The sequence below is a fragment of the Malus sylvestris genome, chromosome 12, assembly GCF_916048215.2.
Source record: "Malus sylvestris chromosome 12, drMalSylv7.2, whole genome shotgun sequence".
Lineage (NCBI taxonomy): Eukaryota > Viridiplantae > Streptophyta > Magnoliopsida > Rosales > Rosaceae > Malus > Malus sylvestris.
This window is the reverse complement of record NC_062271.1, coordinates 7805914-7824439: the sequence shown is the minus strand read 5'-3', so window position 1 is coordinate 7824439 and position 18526 is coordinate 7805914. Positions and strand designations below refer to the sequence as shown.

Below are 18526 nucleotides of genomic sequence, written 5' to 3'. Positions count from 1 at the left end.
AGAACGATCCTTCGAAATTTAAAAAATACGGTTAATTGTCTTTTTCATCCATGTTTTTCATCTCCCGAGGAATATTAATCAAGATGATCCCTTGAAACTCAAAAAAATAAAATTATTAGTCTTTCCCATTCCTTTCTTTCATCCCAAGCACGAGGCTTGATAATGAACAACGCTCGCCACAAATTACCTGCTAAAAATACGCAAAACAAGAATCACGCAAACAAAATACACAAAACAGGAATTACGAAAACAAAAAAAGAGGTGGGGGATGCAACACCAGGACTTCCTAGGAGGTCACCCATACTAGTACTACTGTCGCCCAAAATCGCTTAACTGCGGAGCTCTGATGGGATCCGATGCATGTGAGTTGGTATGATCGCATCCATTGGTCTATGATTTGTAATTGCTTATGACCATTTCTTTGGTCATCACGAAATTCGAAAATATTAATCAAAACGATTCCTCAAAATTTAAATAAATATGATTAATAGTCTTTTTCATCCCTTTCTTTCATCTCCCGAGGTATATTAATCAAGACGATCCCTCGAAACTCAAAAAAATAGGATTATTAGTCTTTCCCATTCCTTTCTTTCATCTCTCAAGCACAAGGCTCGATAAAAACGACGCGCGCCACATATTACCCGCTAAAAATACGCAAAACAAGAATCACGTAAACAAAATACGCAAAACAGGAATTAAGAAAACAAAAAAAAAAGTGGGGGATGCAACCCGAGGACTTCCCAGGAGGTCACCCATCCTAATACTACTCTCGCCCAAAGTCGCTTAGCTGCGAAGTTCTTATGGGATCCGGTGCATGTGAGTTGGCATGATCGCATCCGTTGGTCTAGGACTCGTAATTGTTTATAACCATTTCTGAGGTCATCACGAAATTCGAAAATATTAATCAAAACGATCCCTCGAAATTTAAAAAATACGATTAATTGTCTTTTTCATCCATGTCTTTCATCTCCCGGGGAATATTAATCATGACGATCCCTCGAAACTCAAAAAAATAGAATTATTAGTCTTTCCCATTCCTTGCTTTCATCTCCCAAGCACGAGGCTCGATAATAAACGACACGCGCCACGAATTACCCGCTAAAAATACGCAAAACAAGAATCACGAAAACAAAATACACAAAACAAGAATTACGAAAACAAAAAAAGAGGTGGGGGATGCAACACGAGGACTTCCCAGGAGATCACCCATCCTAGTACTACTCTCGCCCAAACTCAATTAACTGCGTAGTTCTGATGGGATCCGGTGCATGTGAGTTGGTATGATCGCATCCGTTGGTCTATGACTTGTAATTGTTTATATCCATTTCTTCGGTCGTCACGAAATTCGAAAATATTATTCAAAACGATCCCTCGAAATTTAAAAAATACAATTAATAGTCTTTTTCATCCATATCTTTCATCTCCCAAGGAATATTAATCAAGACGATCCCTCGAAACTCAAAAAATAGAATTATTAATCTTTCCCATTCCTTTCTTTCATCTCCCAAGCACGAGGCTCGATAATAAACGACGCGCGCCACAATTTACCCGCTAAAAATACGCAAAACAAGAATCACGCAAACAAAATACGCAAAACAAGAATTACGAAAACTAAAAAAAAGAGGTGGGGGATGCAACACGAGGACTTCCCAGGAGGTCACCCATCCTAGTACTACTCCCGCCCAAACTCGCTTAACTGCGAAGTTCTGATGGGATCCGGTGCATGTGAGTTGGTATGATCGCATTCGTTGGTTTGTGACTTGTAATTGTTTATAACCATTTCTTTGGTCATAACGAAATTCGAAAATATTAATCAAGACAATCCCTCGAAACTCAAAAAAATAGAATTATTAGTCCTTCCCATTCCTTTCTTTCATCTCCCAAGCCCGAGGCTCGATAATAAACAACGCGTGCCACAAATTACCCGCTAAAAATACGCAAAACAAGAATCACGCAAACAAAATACGCAAAACAGGAATTACGAAAACAAAAAAGACGCAAACAAAATACGCAAAACAGGAATTACGAAAACAAAAAAAGAGGTGGGGGTTGCAACACGAGGACTTCCCAGGAGGTCACCCATCCTAATACTACTCTCGCCCAAACTCGCTTAACTACGGAGTTCTGATGGGATCCGGTGCATGTGAGTTCGTATGAACGCATCCGTTGGTCTATGACTTGTAATTGTTTATAACTATTTCTTTGGTCATCACGAAATTCTAAAATACTAATCAAAACGATTCCTCGAAATTTAAATAAATACGATTAATAGTCTTTTTCATCCATGTCTTTCTTCTCCCAGGGAATATTAATCAAGGCGATCCCTCGAAACTAAAAAAAATAGAATTATTTGTCTTTCACATTCCTTTCTTTCATCTCTCAAGCACGAGGCTCGATAAAAACGACGCGCGCCACATATTACCTGCTAAAAATACGCAAAACAAGAATCACGTAAACATAATAACCAAAACAGGAATTAAGAAAACAAAAAAAAAGGTGGGTGATGCAACACGAGGACTTCCCTAAAGGTCACCCATCCTAGTACTACTCTCGCCCAAACTCGCTTAATTGCGGAAGTTTGGTGGGAGTTGGTATGGTCGCATCCGTTGGTCTATGATTTGTAATTGTTTATAACCATTTCTTTGGTCATCATGAAATTCGAAAATTTTAATCAATCCGTTGGTCTATGATTTGTAATTGTTTATAACCATTTCTTTGGTCATCATGAAATTCGAAAATTTTAATCAAAACGATATTTTGGAAATTTAGAAAATACTATTAATAGTCTTTTTCATCTCCCAAGATCCCCTAGACCCAAGGCCCGTCTATGATTATTTAATTATTCCTAATGACACGCATACTTTTAAACTTGATGCTCATTTACACTATTACTTATAAGGCGCTTGTAGGCGCTGGACTTCGTCGATGTGGGACTATGTTCTCTTTCCTTTCAAATTCTTAGAATACCCAACGTTTATATACAACAATGGAGCTACCTAAGTCCAAAGCAAACTTATGCCCTACCGATATCCCGATGAGTTTGAATTGTAGATCTCACCTCCTCCACCGGCTGAATTAGGAAGCGCTGCAAACAAGGCATGGCAGATTTCACTCCCTCAACCTTTTGAAATATGCACTTTGTTACAGTATAAATTTCTACTATTTTAAAAAACTTTAACATTGTGGTTCAAATAAATTACATGTTCCCTTGTTCTTTTGGTCCCAAAAATTTGATGTTCCAAAATCCCAAGAGCATCTCAAGTTGGAGCTCCTAAGAGCATCTCTAATTTGATGTTATTAACATCAAGCAAGGATAAAAATGGTCTATTTGTTTGGACTGCATTCTGAAAATGACTTTCTACTCATCTCACATATATCGGGAGAGAAATTTTGTTGCAGACAATTTTCCTAACATGGGCTTGTCTTCTCCAACTTTAACTTGGCCTGATTCTCCTTCGCCAGCGGCTCGTGCTGTATTGTTTTTAGACTATGTTGGCTTGTCTGGTTACCGCTCCTCAAATTAATGTGCATCTTGGCCTCCAGGTTTGTCTTACTTTTTTTTCTTCCTAACTTTGTGGTGTTGCTCAACTTGTTTTGCAGGTTTAGACCTTTAGGTTTGGTTTTAGAGGGGTTACGTTTCATGTCCCCTCCTCTTTTCTTTGTATCTCTCTTGTTTTCGTTTCTAGAATGGTACGGTTTATGTCCCCCTTTTTTTTCATGTATTGTTTTTGTTATCTCTGTTTTAAAAGGGTTAAGGTTTATGTCCCCCTCTGACTAGGTGTAACTTCTTTTTTCGTTATTAATAAAATTTCCCTCGTACCATTGAGGTTTCCCAATAATATATATATATATATATATATATATATATATGGGGTTTGATATCCACACATCCCTTTTTGCTTCTCTCACACCTTTTTAATTTTCTGTCGTCGGATCGAATGAATTGAAGAAGATCAAATGATAGAAATTCACAAGGGGTGTGAGAGAAGTAAAAAGGGATGTGTGGATAATACACCCCTATATATATAAGTCTTTACATTGGAGGAGAAATCAAAATGATGAAACTCACTTTCTTTTTTGAACCTAAATATAAGAATGTAGGTGTCTTCGCAAAAAAAAAATATAAGAATGTAGGTTTAAAATGTGAGTTTTTCATTAGAGATGCTCAAAGTACATGATTTTTTTTTTTGAACAAATGATATTATTTACACCAAAGGAGTAGGAGAATGCACAAGGCCTCACAATGAGCTAATAATAATGGGGTTCAAATTCGTTTTTGGAAATAATCGAATATAAGTCTTCTAATTTATAATTGAAGAGAAATATCATTAGAACGTAGTACTAAGTGACTTAGATATTAATAATTGTATACCTGTTACTATTTAAGTGCACCAAATGGATTCTCATGAGTAACAACCGATCAAATATTGTCAATTAAATATTAGGTTCAACTAAGCCTGGCAAACGAGTCATGTCTGTCGTGTTCGTATCGTTTTTGTGTAACACCTGTTATCTTAACGGGTCGTGTCGTATCACACCTGTTATCTTAACGGGTCCTTAACAGGTCGGGTCACTTTACCCAACAGGTAAAGTGACCCAACCCGTTATGACCCGTTAAGAAAAATATAAATTTTCTTAAATTTGCACATACCACACATTACCACATAAATATTACTTCAAAACATTAAAACATATTTGTCATTTAAGCACTGCATCTACACTCGAAAATAAGAGCCTAATAAAAAAACAAGTTTGACGGTTGTGATCTCGAAGCATATACAAACAAGTTTGACGGTTGGATCGTTAAAATTAGTTTCATATAATTCGTATCCCATCAAAACGATAGATTCATTAACACTTGGAATTTATTTACACTTTCATTAAGTATAACATAAGATTTTGTGGTATTCACTTGTGTAAATATTTTAAATTGACGATCAAATTCATTCATTGTATTTGTATATGGTCAAGGAGTGTAGTTGTAAAAAATCATCAAAATCGGAGTTAAAATAACCGTTAAATCATGATTTTTTGTTTTATAACCGTCGAAAAGTTTTGTCTAATTACTTGATCTCTGAATGTTTGTTTTTTGTGATTTTTGGTGTATACGATCTCGAAGTATATACAAACACGTTTGACGGTTGGATCGTTAAAATTAGTTTCATAGAATTCGTATCCCATTAAAACGATAGATTCACTAACACTTAGAGTTTATTTATACTTTCATTAAGTATAACATAAGATTTTGTGGTATCCACTTGTGTAAATATTTTAAATTGACGATCAAATTCATTCATTGTATTCATATAGGGTCAAGGAGTGTAGTTGTAAAAATCATCAAAATCGGAGTAAAAATAACTGTTAAATCGTGATTTTTTGTTTTATAACCTTCGAAAAGTTTTGTCTAATTACTTGATCTCTGAATGTTTGTTTTTTGTGATTTTTGGCGTATACGATCTCGAAGCATATACAAACAAGTTTGACGGTTGGATCGTTAAAATTAGCTTCATAGAATTTGTATCCCATCAAAACGATAGATTCACTAACACTTGGAGTTTAGTTATACTTTCATTAAGTATAACATAAGATTTTGTGGTATCCACTAGTGAAAATATTTTAAATTGAAAATCGAATTCATTCATTGTATTCATATAGGGTCAAGGAGTGTAGTTGTAAAAATCATCAAAATCGGAGTTAAAATAACCGTTAAATCGTGATTTTTTAGTTTATAACCGTCGAAAAGTTTTGTCTAATTAATTGATCTCTGAATGTTTGTTTTTTGTGATTTTTGGCGTATGCGATCTCGAAGCATATACAAACAAGTTTGACGGTTGGATCGTTAAAATTAGTTTCATAGAACTTGTATCCCATCAAAACGATAGATTCACTAACACTTGGAGTTTATTTATACTTTCATTAAGTATAACATAAGATTTTGTGGTATTCACTTGTGTAAATATTTTAAATTGACGATCAAATTCATTCATTGTATTCGTATAGGATCAAGGAGTGTAGTTATAAAAAATCATCAAAATCGGAGTTAAAATAACCGTTAAATCATGATTTTTTGTTTTATAACCGTCAAAATGTTTTGTCTAATTACTTAATCTCTGAATGTTTGTTTTTTATTATTTTTGGCGTATGCGATCTCGAAGCTTATACAAATAAGTTTGACGGTTGGATCGTTAAAATTAGTTTCATAGAATTCGTATCCCATCAAAACGATAGATTCACTAACACTTAGAGTTTATTTATACTTTCATTAAGTATAACATAAGATTTTGTGGTATCAACTAGTGTAAATATTTTAAATTGAAAAGCGAATTCATTCATTTTATTCATATAGGGTCAAGGAGTGTAGTTGTAAAAAAATCATCAAAATCAGAGTTAAAATAACCGTTAAATCGTGATTTTTTATTTTATAACCGTCGAAAAGTTTTGTCTAATTACTTGATATCTGAATGTTTGTTTTTTGTGATTTTTGGTGTATGCGATCTCGAAGCATATACAAACAAGTTTGACGGTTGGATCGTTGAAATTTGTTTCATAGAATTCGTATCCCATCAAAACGATATTCACTAACACTTAGAGCTTATTTATACTTTCATTAAGTATAACATAAGATTTTGTGGTATCCACTAGTGTAAATATTTTAAATTGAAAATCGAATTCATTCATTGTATTCATATAGGGTCAAGGAGTGTAGTTGTAAAAAGTTATCAAAATCGGAGTTAAAATAACCGTTAAATCGTGATTTTTTGTTTTATAACCGTCGAAAAGTTTTGTCTCGTTACTTGATCTCTGAATGTTTTTTTTTTGTGATTTTTGGCGTATGCGATCTCGAAGCATATACAAACAAGTTTGACGGTTGGATCGTTAAAATTAGTTTCATAAAATTCGTATCCCATTAAAACGATAGATTCACTAACACTTGGAGTTTATTTATACTTTCATTAAGTATAACATAAGATTTTGTGGTATCCACTAGTGTAAATATTTTAAATTGAAAATCGAATTCATTCATTGTATTCATATAGGGTCAACGAGTGTAGCTGTAAAAAATCATTAAAATCGAAGTTAAAATAGCCGTTAAATCGTGCTTTTTTGTTTTAAAACCATCGAAAAGTTTTATCCTGTTACTTGATATCTGAATGTTTGTTTTTTACGATTTTTTGTTAATGCGATCTCGAAGCATATACAAACAAGTTTAACGGTTGAATCATTGAAATTAGTTTCGTGTATTCCATCAAGTTCAATGGTGTGTGTATATATATATATTTATTATGTAGATTTAAATCTATTTATTTTGTACGTATAATTATTATAGTTTTTAGGGGTATAAAATTTAATTTAAAACTTAATATATATATATATATATAATTATTATGGTTAATATTTTGCGGGTATAATTATTATAGTATATATAATTATTATAATTATTTTAGTTAATATTTTGGGGGTATAATTATTATAGTATATATAATTATTATAGTTAATTTAATATATATATATATATATATATATATAATTATTATAGTTTTAAACTTTTTAGGGGTATAAAATTGTTAAATTAATATATATAATTATTATAGTATTTTTTAGGGTTATAAAATTATTAAATTAAAATTCTGCTTATCGTGTATTGTGTTACCCATGTGTATACCCGAACCAACCCGTTATTTTAACATGTGCTTATCGGGTTACCCGATAACACCCGATTCATTATCGTGTTGACCTGAACACTTGTTAATTTCGTGTCGTGTCGTGTCAAGTTATCGAGTCGTGTCAAAAATTGCCAGGTCTATTCAACCCACACTTAGGCCATCTCCAACCGAAAGGTCCAGAGGGCCAGAGGGCCGAAAATAGCCCTAAAACCGTCTCCAACCGAGGGCTAGGCCAGAGGGCTCTGGAATCTGGGAGGGTCCCACGGGATCGGAGAGGGCTGGAGGGCTGGCTGCTTTCGACCAGCCAGCCAGCCCGCTGGCTGGCTATTTGTTTTTTTAATATTTCCTATTGCTGTCGGTTAAAACCGACAACATTAAAGGGTTTTTTTTTTTAATAGTTCTGCTATTAGTGTCGGTTATAACCGACACTAATAGTTTGAAATATTTTTGAATCTAACGGCTAGCTGAGTCAGCTAGCCGTTGCAACTAGCCGTTGGTTTTTTTTTTTTTTTTTTTTTAATTTATTTTAAACATTTTTTTCTTCTATAAATATGGTGAAGTTCTTTCAATTCTTCACTTCATTTGCAATATTTCCTTCTTCAATATTTTTCAATATTTCCTTCAATATTTCCTTCAATATATTTTCTAATATTTCCTTCATCTATAATATTTGTTTTAATTTTTCAATATTTCCTTCAATATATTTTCCAATATTTCCTTCATCTATAATATTTATTTCAATTTTTCAATATTTCCTTCATCTATAATATTTGTTTCAATTTTTCAATATTTCCTTCATCTATAATATTTCTTCACTTCATTTGCAATATTTCCTTCATTTTTTTTCAAAAAAAATGGCCTCATCTGCAATGAAAGGTAGGGCTTGGACCCGAAAAGAAGATGAAGCTCTTTGCAAGGCTTATAGATGGATCTCAGAAGATAGTGTGAGGGGGATTTCTCAAACAAGTGAAGGTGTTTGGACTCGTGTGTCTAAAAAATACTTAGAGTTCTACGAAGGAACCACTCCACCGAATACCCGAAACCACGAAAGTTGTTCTTCAAGATGGAAGAAACATCTTCATCCAAGTTTGAATAAATGGCATCAAGCACTATTAGCAGCAGCACGTAGACATGAAAGCGGCGCCAATTACTATGACGAAGTTAGTGTTTTTACAGTTTATTTTAAATGTTTAATTATATTACATTTAATTTCGTGAATTAATTTCCTAAAATTTTTTTAATTATATTTTTTAGGTACGCCAAGCGGAGGAATTGTATATGGAGGGCAGCTCAAAACCCTTTCAGTTTCACGGTTGTTGGGAAATTTGTAAAGGATGGGTGTTATTTGAAGATCCACCTCAACATAGAGTGGATCCTTTGGAAGCTGCATCCCCATCTGTAGATATGAATGAAGATGGATCTCCTACCATTCAACAAACAAGGGTAGAAAATCCGACTCCGTCCGAAATTTCTTTACCTAGGGCTATGGGACGAAACAAGGCCCGAAGGTTGAGGGAAAAGGGCAAGGCAAATGCTGATTACGCCGCTCAACATGAAGTGGCGGCCTCATTTCGATTACTGGCGGAGCAAAATGCCCGTGAGGCGGAAGAAAGGAAGTGTAGACATGAAGAGCGAGCCAAACAAATACAAGAAGAGATGGATGATAAGAATATGGAAAGGAACACTTCGGATTACACTCCAATGAGTAAGGCCTATTTTGATAGGAAAAAAAAAGAAATTATGGCTCGGCGGCAATTGTTTACCTCTGACTATACTCCTACAATGGCGGATGATGAAGATGATATTAATTATGGATATTAAATTTAAGTCGTTGTAATTTTTAAATTTAAGTTAATGTTGTTTTTAAATTTAATTTGTAGTGTTTAAATATAAGTTGTTGTTTTTAAATTTAAGTTGTTGTAGTTTTTAAATTTAAATAATAAATTATGTTTGGTCCTATGGCCCTTTGGCCCTCGGTTGGAGACGGTTTTTTGTGACAGGGCTAAAACGAGCCCTTTGGCCCTCTGGCCCTCGGTTGGAGACGGAGGCAAATATGGCCCTGTACTGTTCATTAAAATATTAATATCTTGGAGAATCTTGGAGGGCTAGAGGGCTCAAACGAGCCCTCTGGCCAGCCCTCGGTTGGAGATGGCCTTATAAAGGAATTCCGAGTACTTGGACGAGACAATATAACAGTACCTAGCAAACAGTACTAAAGTTGAAATACTAGTGGCTTTTTCTAGATTGTCACTTTGTAAAGTGCTTGTGCTTTTCATATCAAGTTGTCCACTGGCCTTATGCCAACTTGTCCACTGGGTGCTTTTCCCCCAAAAAGATTTCTGAGGACGATCCAGTTTGAATGGGTATAAAGAAAAAGGATGAGTGGTAGAGAAGAACAAAAAAAGTAATAATTCGACTGAAAAGAGCTTTTTTTTTTTTTTTTTTTTCAGACACAAAATGACCAATACTAATAGAGTAATTAAATAAAAACAAACATAAAAACAAACTGTTCTTTGCATGACAATTGATGTCACCATAAATGTGACAGCAATCAAACCAAGTTTTCAAAACCACTTCCGCATTTAGAAAAGTTTTCAGGATGGAGAAACATTTTAGTTTATTTATGCAATGGAAGGTGTCACATCCCGACCCGGGGCGGATCACTTCCCGGGCCCGCTCCACCACCGTAACACGATATTGTCCGCTTTGGGCCCCGACCACGCCCTCACGGTTTTGTTTCTGGGAACTCACGAGCAACTTCCCAGTGGGTCACCCATCTTGGGAGTGCTCTCGCGGGCTGCTCGCTTAACTTCGGAGTTCCGACGGAACCCGAAGCCAGTGAGCTCCCAAAAGGCCTCATGCTAGGTAGGGATGAGAATATACATTTAAGGATCACTCCCCTGGGCGATGTGGGATGTTACAATCCACGCCCCCTTAGGGGCCCGACGTCCTCGTCGGCACACCACGGCCAAGGTTAGGCTCTGATACCAATTGTCACATCTCGGCCCGGGGCGGATCACTTCCCGGGCCCGCTCCACCACCGTAGCACGATATTGTCCTCTTTGGGCCCCGACCACGCCCTCACGGTTTTGTTTTTGGGAACTCACGAGCAACTTCCTAGTGGGTCATCCATCTTGGGAGTGCTCTCGCGGGCTACTCGCTTAACTTCGGAGTTCCGACGGAACCCGAAGCCAGTGAGCTCCCAAAAGGCCTCGTGCTAGGTAGGGATGGGAATATACATTTAAGGATCACTCCCCTGGGCGATGTGGGATGTTACAGAAGGCCTACAACGGCTACCAATTCTTGCCCCAATCATACATTTGATATTAAGCAATGTTTGGCTCTTCAAGATTAATTGAGAAGGAGTTCTTTCCCAATTTACTTAAAATCATGATTATTTAATCAATCAATGATAGCAAATAGACAGATGGTTCTTAACCCTTATAATGGATCCATTTATTCATTTTTACATAATTCAATGGCTAACCGATCTCATATTTTATTGATTTTTTCCATAAATCTGCAGAAAAAAAACTCAATTTAAAATAAGATCGTATAGTTAATCAATTGTAGCAAATATATTGACATTTTGTAATGCTTTTATACAGTTCAAATGACTAAACGATATTATATTTTATCAATTTTTTCCAAAGATGATATTTACAGGATAATTTATAATATAAACGGTTCCGATCATAAGCATGAAGTTCTGTAATCGGTACTAATAAAGCATCTTGAGAACAAACTCTTCCTGATCCATTGTGGAGGGAAGTTAATTCCCTGAAATCCGTCTTACACCTTTTTCTCTTGTAAATGTGCATAATATATATGCAGAAAGAGATCATCTCCGGACCCTTCCACCAAGTCCACTTATCCGGACCGTTGAAATTTGATCTAACAACTAAAGTTATTATAACTTTGAAAGGGACCCCCTATTTGTAGCTATTGAATCAAATTTTAATCACCCGAATGAGTGAACTTGGTGGACTTGGTGGAAGGGATCCGGAGATGATCCCTTTCCTATATGTACAATCAACATTATGTAAATTGACATGACTTGTGCCTTGTAAATGTGCATAATTGGAGGGTGAATATATACAATCAATATTTAATGAGATAAGTTTATAAATTGACGTGGCATGCACACATTACTTATCACATGATACACTACTATGGTCCATAAATATGATTTCTCTACCATTTTTATTTTTATTAAGCCATTTATCCTTTGTAAGACCATCTCCAACCCTTGGGTTAAAAGCCAAATTTTTTAACCCGGAAAATTTGGCTTTTAGCCAGAAACATATTTTCTGCTCCAACCCTTCTGCCCTAAAATTTTAGCCCGGAATTATTAAAGAATGAACTTAGGCTAATTTTTTTCTTAAATCAATTTTTTAAAAAAATAAATAAATATGTAGATTATTGTAAATTAATTTTATGAACATTTTAATCTAAAAAAATTTAAATTCCTATAAACATTTGGGATTTAGCCCGGGGGGAAAGCTGGGGGGTATTTGGCCCAGAAATAACATTTGGCATTTAGCCTAAAATTTTAACATGGGTTGGAGAGTGTTTGGGGGGTAATTTAGCTTTTAGCCCAGGTTTGGAGATGGTCTAAGGTAATATTTAAATTATTTTAATTTATGATTACGGGTATTCGAGCTTGGTACAAAATGGCTTACACCCGTTTTTTAGCCAACTAATTCATTCTCAAGCATCATCCACAACGCCAAAAGACCAGGTCTCATGCCGCCGAAAGAAAATGGTGAATTCTTTTGACCAAACCATTTCTGACCTAAAATATAAATATATAGAACAAGTAGCACGTCCTTTTTGTATTGTAGTGCACTAATCACTACTTGATGGCTGATGCTTTTGCTTGGAAATTTTAGATCATCTCCGATTCATAGGATACAGTTTAAAATATAAGCTTTAAATTTTCTCTAAATCATCTTTAATTATGAGCTAAAATAAGTCTTAGAGAGAAAATTTATATCTGAGCTAAATTTCTTCCAGGATTTAAGTCTGACTTAAATTATTCTGAACCCACCAAATTGTTATATTTCAAACTTTTTTTTTTTTACTTATAATCTAACGGCAATGATAAAATGAGATCAAATCTAATAATAAAAAACAAGGTTTGACAGCTCAAAATTAAATCTAATGTCTAAAATTATTTAAATCAAATTTAACTTAAAATATTATAAATACCTATGTATTTGTATGATTTTAAATTACTTCTTGGAATTTATATATTTTTAAATTAAGATGTTCATAAAAATAAATTAGGATAATCTACATAAATTTTATTTTCAAAACAGTTACCAAAAAAAAAAAAAGTTAGGCTAAAATCATTATTTAAGAATCTCGGGCTAAAATTTTAAGCACTAAAAGGGTTGGAGGAGAAAAATAGTTTTCTAGGTTATGGTTTAAAATTTTCTGGCTTAAATTTTTATGCTTTATCTCCAAGGGTAAGAGATGGTTTTACAATTTATTTGTAAAAAAATGTAAGCATTGTAGATTTGAATCTATATTTGATGGGAGAAGATTCTCTCCCCTCCTAATATTTCTTCTTTTTCCTTACTTTCTACTTGAACGGTTACGATGAAGTCAAGTCAACATCTTATATTAATTTTTTAACATGAACAAAAATACAAAAAGCAAAATGTTAAAAAAAAAAGAAGAGAGAAATGAACGAGAACAGAAGGTGAGAGAATTCTATATTTTCCGTTGGTTTTGCTTCTGTGACTTGACCTAGCAAATGGTCGAAATGATGTTGACAATTTATAGTAGATACAATTTGCCGACTTTTGTAGTTAGGGTTTAGGGTCATCTAGGGTTTACTTTACGCCCCATTGTGCATGCATTTTTTCTGAGATAGTTGGTCAGCAAGTGGAAGTTTTGATTCCTGGCTCCATAGCACGTCCCTACTACACTCCAGAAAATTATAGACTAGGAAAGTTAGCACCTGCTACAGTTAATAAATAATTTTGCAGTTTTGCTTTATTTCTCAGCAAGTGGTGATCATGAAGGTGATGAAATCGGTTTAGACTACTAAAAATATATGTGGAACAAACTTTGCTAGCTTTGGACTGTTCTGCTAGAATTTTAGAGTAGGACTGGTGGTGCACTATTAATTATATCCATATTATTCTAATTTATCCATCTACATATCTAGATACGCGTTGGTACACTACTAATCACATTAAGTAAACTAAATTTGTAGACTAAATTTGAATACTAGCTTGGAAAAAGTTTGCTCATGTTGCTACGCGTTGTTGCATTCCTCTAGATGATGGAAGCCTAAAAATTGGTAGCAGATATAAACAGACTTGACTGTGGTACATATGCATTTTTAATTTTCCTTTTTCAAACATGGACGTTTGAAAACTGGTCCTTCGAAAAGTCGAGCGTTGGCTCCAGTAGTGACTAACTTGTTGAAAAGTCGAGTGTTGGCTCCAGTGACTAATTACTGAATAACACTTTAAATTTGTTGCCTTTTAAGTATTCTAGAGCCAACGTCACCTCAATTTTTATGCCTTTATCTAAGTTTTGACAACTTGGTTCAACCAACACTTTAGATACTAATGCATGTCGACAATCAAGTTTTTTTTTTCCTTCTTAATTCTTTAGCTAAGATTGAGGAACAATCCTTCAATAATAGAATGCAAACATATAAATTGCAAAGCAAGTTTCTCTTTGATTAAGCGACATCACAAAAAGAGAAAATAGACATGAATCCTTGAATACAAGAATAGTGCTTATAACTTGTTGAACTATGACGCGTTTACGTATCCGTAATCGGAATAAGAATGTGGAATTGAATTCCGATTACTGAATACTCCGGTGTTTACTAAACATGGAGAAATCAAAAAAGCAGTGGGGTCCACACAAATTTTGGAATTCAATTCCTTGTATTGGTGGAATTGGATTCCCTAGATATAGGTGGTAATCCAATTTCTGATTGTTTGGGTAATCGGAATGACACTTTTGTTCCCTTTATGCCCTCACTTACTTTTTTTATTTCCAAGACTATCCTTTATAAACCCATTAAAGTATATAAAATATTTGATTTGGGACAAGGGCATATTAGTAATCCTACTGGTTTATATTCCGATTCTGCTGAATTAGTAAACAGTTTTATGGAATTCTATTCCGATTCCAGAACATTTAAGTAAACAGCTTCAAAAGGAATTCGATTCTGACTTCTACTCGTTCCAACTCATTTTCAATTCAATTCTCTCTCAATTCAATTCCTTATATTTTCATTACCGTTACGTAAACGCGCCATGAGTCTTTTTCGAAGTCTGTTTCCAAGAGTTGGTGGATTTTTCTTTTACCTTTGTTATTTTTTTAGTAAAACAGTAATACTACTTTAACTTACATTAGAAAAAGGAGGATGGTTTAAAACGAGGGTAATGCAACGAAGGAGACAAAATTTTATAAATTAAATAATATAAAAATTGATGATACGATTATTACTTAAACATTAGTAAACGTGTTCATTATTATTAATGATATATCATTTAGTTTGTAAAATTTATTTATAAAATTAATCTTCATAACGTTACGAAATCAAGATGAATTGATACACTACCTTCTTTAACCAATTTGGCAAGCAACAAATTTGTCACACATTATTCCCATCACACGTGTCACGATTGCAATGGTTCTATTAGTACACGTGTCGATCCACCAATTTACATTTCAATGCCTTGCCTTCACATTCGCTCGTGGAATTTGTCCCCATTTTGTTTTGTGTATATGAGGATACCAATGCCAAATGGGGACTTTAAAAAAAAAAAAAATTAGGGTTTGTTTTTTCGGTTTCTGTGCTCCCAAGGGGAAAACGCCTATATAAAATCCAGAAGCCCTAAAATCGATAAGAAAAGAAAGGAAAAAAACTAAAGGACGAGTAGCGGTGGGGGAAGGGAAGAAACTTCCTATGCACCTTACAAGAAAACGAAATCCGGTCTTCTCTGTGTCGTGAATTGAATGCGACCACAACAACAGGGCTTTCACTCCTTTTCTCTTTCTCTCTCCTCTTCTCGCTCCTCTTCCGCCTCCCCCCACCCACTTCCTCCACGACAACTTTTGGACTAAATTCAAAGATTCCCCCTTTCCCTTGCTACAAATATGAGAACGCTACACCAGATTTCTTCCACCTTATTCTACCACTCCTGTGATTTTTTCCTACACAAGTTTGTGTTGATTTGATTTCTAAGCCTCCCCAAAACTTCACCTTGAAAAAGTTGTATACCAACTGGCCTTTTAAATCGTTGTTTTCCCTTCTGAAATTTGCATCCCTCCCAAGACACAAGCTTGCTTTTTGTCACCGAGCAACTGCTGCTCACAGAAAGGTATTTGGGTCCTCTTCCTTGTTACCCAATATTGTTTTGGGATTTCTAAGGGTTTTGATCCATATGTTTTGGGTTTTTTGAGGTGGGTTTTGTGGGTTTTTTGCATTTTGATGTTCTTTGCTCTCTGCCCATCTATTTTTCTTTAGTTTTTATGTGGGTTTTGAAGAGATTTTGACAAAAATTAACAGTTGTGTTTGTGTGGCATCATTTTCTCTTATTTTTTTTCTTGTCTGTGTATATGTTGATGGGCCATTTGGGTTTTGATCCCAGAGTTCTTTTCCAGCTCAATTTATCTGTTTTCTATTGGTGTTCTATTGTCATTTTGTCAAATGTGATAGATTTTTATCGTTTTATTGCAATATACCCTCTTATGCTTTTTCTGGTTTGAATATTTTTTTTTTGTATATTACTTAGATCCAGGAAACATTGAATTATTCTGATCTCTCTCCATGTCTACTGATCAGGGGGAATCTAGAGTTGCAGGAATAGCTTTTTCCATGGTAAGCCCCTCATACCTGTTTTACGCTCGACTTCTGTGTGAAAAAATTGAACTTTGATAAGGAATGTGATTAGAAATGATGCCTACATGTTAACCAAGGTGGTTGCTTTGAGTTGCTGTGATTTGATAGATATTGGTTGTTGTTGTTATCAGGGAGAAGCACCAGCATTCTTTGTTGATGAGCTGCAGAAGGGATTTGCAAATGGTTTTGATGTAAAATCAAAAGGCGATGAAACGTCCGTTGTCGTGGGCAACAGAACAGTATGATATTTAATATATCAATATGTTTTTCTCGTCCAATGCCCCTGTTTGTCCTTCAATGATTTACCACCAGGTCAATCATATTGCCAGTGCATTTTTTGACAGTATGTGATTGGTGGAGCCTGTGAGGAATCGGCATTGTCATTTGGAGTTTGTATTCTTGACCAATCCAGTGGTGAATGGTATGTGCATATCTCTTGGTAATGAATTGCTTTCTTGTAATTTTCTGTTACTAATATCTGGTTCAAATTTGCAGGATAAATCCTGTCGTGTTGGGAACCAAACCCAAGCCATCTAAAGGCCATTCAGCAGTGCTTTTAAGTGAAGACCGGGTATTGATTACCAAGAATGGTTCCAGCACAGACGATTTTGCCTGGTTTCTCGAGGTTGGTACCTATGAAACCATTCAGATATGATAAGGGAACAGAAGTTGTTCAGTTAACACCATTCTAGCCATTACGTATTAATTATCCGAACTTCTGAAAATGCTTTGTTGTGTTAGGTGGACACCCAATACGTTAGGCAGCAGAAGAAGATTTTGGGCACTGAGGTGGTTGCGTGGAGTAAGGGAGTGAGGGGCTATGCTGAGAAGCCAATTGTTATTAGTGGTCCTTCCGGGGTAGGAAAGGGGACACTAATATCCATGCTCATGAAAGAGTATCCATCCATGTTTGGATTCTCGGTGAGCCACACAACCCGTGCTCCAAGAGCTATGGAGAAGGATGGGGTCCATTATCATTTCATTGAGAGGAGTGTCATGGCGAAAGAAATAGAAGACGGCAAGTTCCTTGAGTTCGCTTCTGTGCATGGAAATCTCTACGGAACTAGTGTTGAAGCAGTAGAAGTCGTAGCAGATGCTGGGAAGGTAAATGTTTGTAATTTGGTGTTCTTTGAAAGTTCGGTTTCTATTTTATGACGATTATGGAGTGTTGGGGTCTGGCTCAGTTTTTGTTGTCATGTTGGATTTAATATCTGGATCTGCCTCAATGTTTTTAAAACACACACCTTGTGGCAAGATTACACAGCACCCGTATGATGATTGGTTGTCTTTGGAATTGCTCTAGTTATAGTCTGGTTTAGCTGTGGGACATTGTGACCTCTCATGAATTTATTCACAAATTACCGAATTTGGGGAAAAAGTAGGGTGTCCCATCAAACTCAACCCTTAATACATCGGGCACCGGCATAATTTTGTCTTGTAAGGAACTGTGTTATTTTCATTGCCTGTGTGGTGTTGTTTTCTTTCAATGTAGAGATGCATTCTTGACATTGATGTTCAAGGGGCAAGATCTGTGAGGGCTAGTTCACTTGAAGCTATCTTCATCTTCGTATGTCCACCCTCAATGGAAGAGCTTGAGAAGCGCCTTCGGGCAAGGTAGTTTAATATGCCATTTATTATTTCTCATCCTCAAATTCTACTTTCCATGTTCCTGTTCTGAGCATGGTTGAATATGGAAACAGGGGAACTGAGACAGAGGAACAGGTCCTAAAGCGACTTCGTAACGCCAAGGCTGAGATTGAGCAAGGGCAATCAACAGGCATCTTTGATCATATGTTGTATAATGATAACCTGGAAGACTGTTACCAGAGTCTAAAGGTAGCTGTTCCCACCGTCATTGGATTTGCACCGATGCTTCTTGTTACTGATGCCAAATTCATCTGTTTGTGTAGAAACTCTTGGGACTAGATGGAACTGTTACTGCTGCTCCTAAATCAGGTAAGAAGCGGTTCAAATGAACTTG

The 18526-nt window shown here is 35.4% G+C and overlaps 1 protein-coding gene, 4 non-coding genes and 1 pseudogene across 8 annotated transcripts in view; 1 reads left to right on the top strand and 5 right to left on the bottom strand.

Moving 5' to 3' along the window:
* Window positions 1-265: 265 nt before the first annotated feature.
* LOC126594685 (5S ribosomal RNA) lies at window positions 266-384 on the bottom strand (annotated as a pseudogene).
* Window positions 385-719: 335 nt separating this feature from the next.
* LOC126594634 (5S ribosomal RNA) lies at window positions 720-838 on the bottom strand. The gene has a single exon (XR_007613370.1). It is a non-coding gene; the product is annotated as a 5S ribosomal RNA (ribosomal RNA).
* Window positions 839-1173: 335 nt separating this feature from the next.
* Window positions 1174-1292, bottom strand: LOC126594611 (5S ribosomal RNA). The gene has a single exon (XR_007613348.1). It is a non-coding gene; the product is annotated as a 5S ribosomal RNA (ribosomal RNA).
* A 336-nt stretch (window positions 1293-1628) lies between these two features.
* Window positions 1629-1747, bottom strand: LOC126594619 (5S ribosomal RNA). Its single transcript, XR_007613356.1, has one exon. It is a non-coding gene; the product is annotated as a 5S ribosomal RNA (ribosomal RNA).
* Window positions 1748-2046: 299 nt separating this feature from the next.
* Window positions 2047-2165, bottom strand: LOC126594621 (5S ribosomal RNA). The gene has a single exon (XR_007613358.1). It is a non-coding gene; the product is annotated as a 5S ribosomal RNA (ribosomal RNA).
* A 13363-nt stretch (window positions 2166-15528) lies between these two features.
* Window positions 15529-18526, top strand: part of LOC126593049 (guanylate kinase 2-like) — a 42071-nt gene continuing 39073 nt past the window's right edge. Inside the window, exons 1-9 of one of the 4 annotated variants that reach the window (XM_050258913.1) lie at window positions 15531-16024; window positions 16489-16524; window positions 16677-16784; window positions 16890-16966; window positions 17041-17170; window positions 17287-17649; window positions 18038-18159; window positions 18246-18381; window positions 18456-18501. In XM_050258913.1, coding sequence (XP_050114870.1) covers window positions 16522-16524; window positions 16677-16784; window positions 16890-16966; window positions 17041-17170; window positions 17287-17649; window positions 18038-18159; window positions 18246-18381; window positions 18456-18501 — 985 coding nt within the window. In that variant the 5' untranslated portion in view covers window positions 15531-16024; window positions 16489-16521. Of the gene's footprint in view, window positions 16025-16458; window positions 16525-16676; window positions 16785-16889; window positions 16967-17040; window positions 17171-17286; window positions 17650-18037; window positions 18160-18245; window positions 18382-18455; window positions 18502-18526 lie in introns of those variants that run through there. The other 3 variants (XM_050258912.1, XM_050258914.1, XM_050258910.1) reach the window with 3 other exon arrangements.